The 6,000-nt window shown below is 41.2% G+C and overlaps 1 protein-coding gene across 4 annotated transcripts in view; it reads right to left on the bottom strand.

Annotated features, from left to right (window-relative positions):
* Setx (senataxin) overlaps positions 1–6,000 on the bottom strand; it is a 53,839-nt gene that overhangs the window by 5,613 nt on the left and 42,226 nt on the right. For 2 of the 4 annotated variants that reach the window (XM_029536034.1, XM_029536035.1), the window contains exons 21-25: positions 5,810–5,997; positions 4,987–5,079; positions 3,465–3,629; positions 2,702–2,866; positions 231–329 (exon numbers count right to left, since the gene is read on the bottom strand). In XM_029536034.1, the coding sequence (XP_029391894.1) occupies positions 231–329; positions 2,702–2,866; positions 3,465–3,629; positions 4,987–5,079; positions 5,810–5,997 (710 nt within the window). The remainder of the gene's footprint in view (positions 1–230; positions 330–2,701; positions 2,867–3,464; positions 3,630–4,986; positions 5,080–5,809; positions 5,998–6,000) is intronic. The other 2 variants (XM_029536036.1, XM_021192424.2) reach the window with 1 other exon arrangement.

Below are 6,000 nucleotides of genomic sequence, written 5' to 3'. Positions count from 1 at the left end.
TACTGTTGTGAATCATAATGTAAATTATCTGATATGATGGATATCTGATATGTGACCCCTGTGAAAAAGGGTCATTTGACATCCCCCAAAGAGGGCGTGACCCACAGGTTGAGAACCACTATTTTAAACAAAAGGAGTAAAACAATGATGGCTAGGGCTAAGAGCAGTCACTGGTGGATCTAGACAACAGCTGCTTCTCAACAAGTGACGACGCAATGTGAGCTACTTACCCTATTGAGCCTTGTACAGCACTCGCCCTGACGCAGGTAACGATGATACAGTCTTTCTGTCGGCCCTGGAAGGCATCTACTGTGTCCACTTCTGCAGGTCTGTTTATAAAAGGCACAAAGTTTACTAAAACATTTAACTTATGAAATACATATACATAGGCAGTATTTAAAACTCTTCATTGGATGCTGGGCAGTGATGGCGTACACCTTTATCTTAGCACTTGGGAGGCAGAGGCAGACGGACTCTGAGTTTGAGGCCAGCCTGGTCTACAGAGTGTATTCCAGGATAGCCAGGGCTACAGAGAGAAAAATCCTGTCATGAAAACCAAAAACCAAATGTCCTGAGTTGTAAGGTTCATTGTATATTCCAGACAGGACAGTGTCTTCAGATATGCTTCTGAGGTCAGCACAACATCCTTTCTCCATTCTTTTCATGGCATCTTCTGAAACACAATTCTCAGTGTTTATGAAGTCCATCTCCTAGTCTGAGGCTATACATATTTGTATGTATGTTCCCTTAAGCCTTTCAGAGTCTTCTATAGCTTCATCAGCCTGACGACTTCTGTCAGAGGCGGGTGGAATTCTGGCAGACAAAGTACCAGTCTTCTTTGAGTACAGCCACTGGGACTGTGTCTTCTTATCCACGACCTTCTTTCCGTGTCCTGGATATTTAATTTTTTCTTGTAACATGCTTTGTAGTTTTCAGTGGATACATCTTATATTACTACTGGTCTTATTTACTCCTAAGTATTTTATTATTTTTGGTGCTATTATAAATAGAATGTTGTTACTTCCTGAGCAGACTATTCACCGACAAGCACTTTGATCCTGTATTCTACAAGTCTCTTAAACTCGAGTGTTAACCCTAAGAGTTTCTTTATGTAGCTTCATTAACTGAATCTATATATAACCATGTTGAATTATTTACAGACTTACAACCAAGTCTTGCTTTGGCTAGAGTGTCTATTGCAATGGACAACAGAAGTAGTAAGAACAAATGTCCTCCGTGGTCTACAGTAAAGCCTGCTGGGCCATGACAGGTCAATGTTACCTATGTGTTTTCTATAGACAATCAAGTTAAGAAATTTTCTCTGTACTACTAATAGTGTTTTCTGTTGTGAAATATGATAGGCTTTGTTAAGTCTTTTCTGTCATCTGTTAGATTGAGGTGACCTACATGCCATATTGTTTGTTCTTTAAGATACAATCTCCATTCAGTAACCTAGGGTAGCTTCAAGCTCATTATGTTTATCCTGCCCTGTATTCCCAAGTATGGAGGCTCCAGGAGTGAGCTGCCAACTCTTGCTTCCTTCTCTTATCCCACCAATATAGTAAGCCAACACTGCACTCTGGGATACATTTCATGTGATCATGATATACAGTCCCTTTAATATGCTCTGGATTCAGTCTGCAGCTGTCCATTTAGCATTCTTAAATCTGCAACCATTAGTGTTATCAGTCCTGTGTCTCTTGTAACACCTTCCCTGGTCTGGTGTCATAAAAAAAAAAAAAAAAAAAATTACAGTGTCCTTGGAACCGGCCACATGGTTCAAGACATAAGGCAGCTTGCCGCCAAACTCGATGACCGGAGTTCTATCCAGAACCAATTACTGGAAGTTGTTCTCTGACCACATGCAAACCATGGTGTGCCTGCCTTATATAAATTTAAAAAAGAAAAGCAGGAAGTGTTCTTAGGCTTTTGTCAAGTCCTAAGTATTACTGGCTTTTCTGTTGTTTTCACATAGGGTATTACCTATGTAGCCCAGGTTGGTTAAAACTCTAGATCCTCCTGCCTCAGACTCCAGAGTGCGAGGACTGCAGACACACAGCTGTTAGTGCTAATGGTGGATTGACATCTGGCAGAACTCAGCAGTCAAGTCTAACCTGTTTCTCAGGTTTTGGGTACTACACTGAGAGGTGTACTACTAGATAGATAGATAGACAGACTCTCCAGATTATTTTATTTTCTCTAAAGTCAGTTGTGTTTCTAGATTAAGAAACTGTAAAAGTTATTAATTTTGGTATTTTAAAAGATATTTGTGTGTATCTTTGGAGTAACAGTGCATGTGTGCATGTGAGGAAAGGCCATAAGAAGCTTAAAAGCACACGCTTTCTCAGACAGCCTGGAAGCCAGCAACCTGCAAAATCTCCCCATCCCTGCCTGAGTCAGAGCTGTGGTTACAAAGAAGCATACTGGACTCTCAGCTTGTTGTCTAAGTACTGAGATCTGAACTCTGATCTTTATGATTGCAATGCAAGTGCTCTTAACCACTGAGCCATCTCTCTCCAGACTGTTTTGTTGAGATGGGTATCACATAGCCCATGTTAGTCTTGAACTCACTATATAGCAGAATATAATGATTAGTGTTAATAGTCAACTTGGTAAAACCTGTACTAGCCTAAGAAATGGGTCAGGGGCATGTCTCTGGGGGTTATTTATTGATAGTGTTAGTTGAGTCGGGAAGACCCACCCAGTGTGGGTGGCACCATTCTCTAGGCTGGAGATCCCGGACTGTGTAACAGTGGAGGAAGCGAGCTCATCACTAGCATGCATACATTCACTGCTCTTCTGCTGCTGCTTGGATGCTTCAGAGTCTTGCTGCCTTGATTCCCCCATCATGATGGGCTGTAATAAACTGTGAGGTGAAATAAACCCTTTAATGCTGTTGTCAGAGTATTTTGTCACAGTAATGGGAAAAGAAACTATGGTACGAAGGATGACTTTGACTGATTGTCCTGCCTCCACCTTCCAAGTACTGGAGTTAAATGTTTCTCACAGCCGGGCATGGTTGCTCACACCTTTAATCCCAGCACTTGGGAGGCAGAGGCCGGTGGATTTCTGAGTTCGAGGCCACCCTGGTCTACAGAGTGAGTTCCAGGACAGCCAGGAACCCTGTCTTGAAAAACCAAAAAAATAAAAAATAAAAAATAAAAATGTTTCTCACCACACACCTGACACTGACTTTCCAGATTTTAATCTTTAATTTTAGTGTAGAGGTAAGGAGACAAAACCACAATCTTAGTAGGGCCTGGTGGCTGAGGCCAGAGGACAGCAAATGGGAAACTTACGGACATGATCACAAAAATAATAAAAAATACTGGGCAATATAACTTAGAGATGTTAGAGCACTTGCCTAGAATACAAAGACCCTGATTCAACCCCAGTCCCCTAGTCCTGTTAAGAAATAACCCAATTCAACCTAAATACCAGAAATACATGTAAAAATACATCACCCTTTCTTGTCAAATTCTTTCTCCAAATCCTTCTGGATCATCGTCTTCTGAGCCTTGTAATGGGTTATTATGCCAATATTTCGGGAGGAAATATCTTTTCTTTTCTCTTTAATAAGTTTAATTATTTCCATCACCAACTTTATTTCTTGAACATTTATATATGAGCTTTAAAAAGATGAAAAAAGACAAGGTGTCAAATGTCACAGCAGTCTAATTGCTCACTAGTTCTAGTTAGTTTCCCATTACAGTAAAGAGCATGCATAGGTGTTTCTCCCTCTAGTCAGGCAGCAATATCAAGAGGATATACAAGTGATTGTTCATGTACATATGAGTAACTAACTATAAATAACTGTCCAATCCATGAAGTGGTTGTAAGAAAGAAATTTGTAGTCAGGTAAGTTTAAACCAATAAACCACAAAGCTGAAAAGATGTCACCCAGACAGCTAAACATTAACAACATAGCCCACTAGGGTTGAATGGCATGAAAGCCACCTCATTATGCTCTCTGCTGGCTCCATATCCTGTTCTCACAGTCCACACCTCAATGTGTGTGTCCGTTCATTGCCAAAGTAGATCCAACCATTACCAACATGGGCCCCTGTTCCCCTAAGTCTTAACCACTGCCATGCTATCAGTCATGCTACACTGTAACATCCCAGGAAGATGGCTCCTTCTCCTAGACCTTGCTTATTTATTTGTCAGGTTAAGACTCTATCCAGTTCCTTGCTGCTTTCTAGTCCTGTAATATACTTGGGGCTAGGTTCTTCGTCTTCTGCTCTACTCTTTTTTTTTTTTGGTTTTTTGGTTTTTTGGTTTTTTGTTTTTCGAGACAGGGTTTCTCTGTGTAGCCCTGGCTGTCCTGAAACTCACTCTGCAGACCAGGCTGGCTTCGAACTCAGAAATCCGCCTGCCTCTGCCTCCCAAGTGCTGGGATTAAAGGTGTGCGCCATCACGCCTGGCTTTTTTTTTTTTTTTTTTGCTCTATTCTTGAAGACCATGTGAACCTCTTTTATTTTTCACTGCAAGGAATATTCTAGCCCCATTTCCTATTCTCATTTTAGAATCTGTGGGGTTTTGTTTTGTTTTTTTCACATTTTTCACATAACAGGGTAGTCTTTATGTACATGTTCATAAACAATACCTCCAGGCTGTTAAACTCCTTTATTCAGAGCAATCCTTGGCTCTTCTGATATATTTGCTACCTAGCAACAACACACCACCCACCTCCACTTTGCTAACATTTTCTAGGTACCCAACGCAATCCTTCACAACTCAAAATTTCAAGGACTATCTGGCTCATGCCTGCTTTCTTATGAAATCACAATCATCATCTTTTGATGGGGTCTCTCAGTTATGACCGTTCAAGGACTTACTGGTTACCTGAGAGTACCGACCAATTATACAGAAAAGAGGAAGCTATCAACACAGATACCTTGGTACTGGAGAGACATGTATGGGAAAAGCTTATAACCTAATGATTCTGAGACCATTACTGGAGAATGAAGGAAGACAAAAACATACTCATTATCCCGTCGTTCTGAACCATCTCCAACATCAAACACGAGGTAGGGCTGAAATGGCCACTCTGATGAACATCGAATGGCTTCAGTCAATCTATAGAAAAGCAATCATATTCAGAAAATATGCTCTAAAGCACACATTTTATCAATATCTTCTTCTTTTATTTTCTGTGTGAGACAGAACCAGGAAAAAGTTAAAGAGATTAAGAGGTCTTCTTTCACAAATGCATAGCAATGAAAAGTCTAAACTGGATTTTAGTTCCATTCTGGTACCAAGGAAGATGATCTATACAGTCATGACTCAAAAACAGCTCATAACAAAGTACAGGAAACATACATACAGGGCTAGAGAAACAGGGAGCAGCCTCTAGGGAGAGCAAATGCACAAACAAGGCTAAGAGCCTGGTTTCAGTCCCTAGCACCACAAGATAGGCCATGAAGCTATTATATTAACTTTTGTTGAAACAGCTTTCTCTGTGTAGAGCTGGTTAGGCCCTCAGATCCACCTGCCTCTGCCTCCCAAGTGTTAGGATCAAAGGTATGTGCCACCCTGCCCCTTCCCTTTTTCCCAATCTATCTGCATTTCATATAGTCAACATGGCACAATGTTAAGGTAAGTACCCTCTCTTCCCCTACCCACAAACAGGGTCTTACTCTGTAGCCTTGGCTGGCCTCTCAACTCTCAACAATCTTCCTGCTTCTGTCCCCAAGTAATAGGATTACCTGCATTGGCTAACACAGCTAGCCTGGGTTATGCTTTTTATGCCAAGACATTTTCATAAGCAGCTAAAGCTTCCCAAAGGACAAGCTTATAGGACACTCACCTATTTGTCTTCAGGTTTTTGTTATAAACGTAATTAGAAGGGAAAAGACATATGTCTGGGTGCATCCTGTACTGAATGGTAAGCTGTAACACCGGCAGCCTGCCAATCACGTTCTGCTCCACGTTCTCTTCCAGCAGCTTGCAGAATCGTGCCATCATCGACTGGTCATAGCCATACTCCTGTGCTTTCTG

Source organism: Mus pahari, chromosome 3, assembly GCF_900095145.1.
Source record: "Mus pahari chromosome 3, PAHARI_EIJ_v1.1, whole genome shotgun sequence".
Classification (NCBI taxonomy): Eukaryota; Metazoa; Chordata; class Mammalia; order Rodentia; family Muridae; genus Mus; species Mus pahari.
The sequence above is the reverse complement of the archived record's forward strand: the minus strand, read 5'-3'. Positions and strand labels throughout refer to the sequence as shown.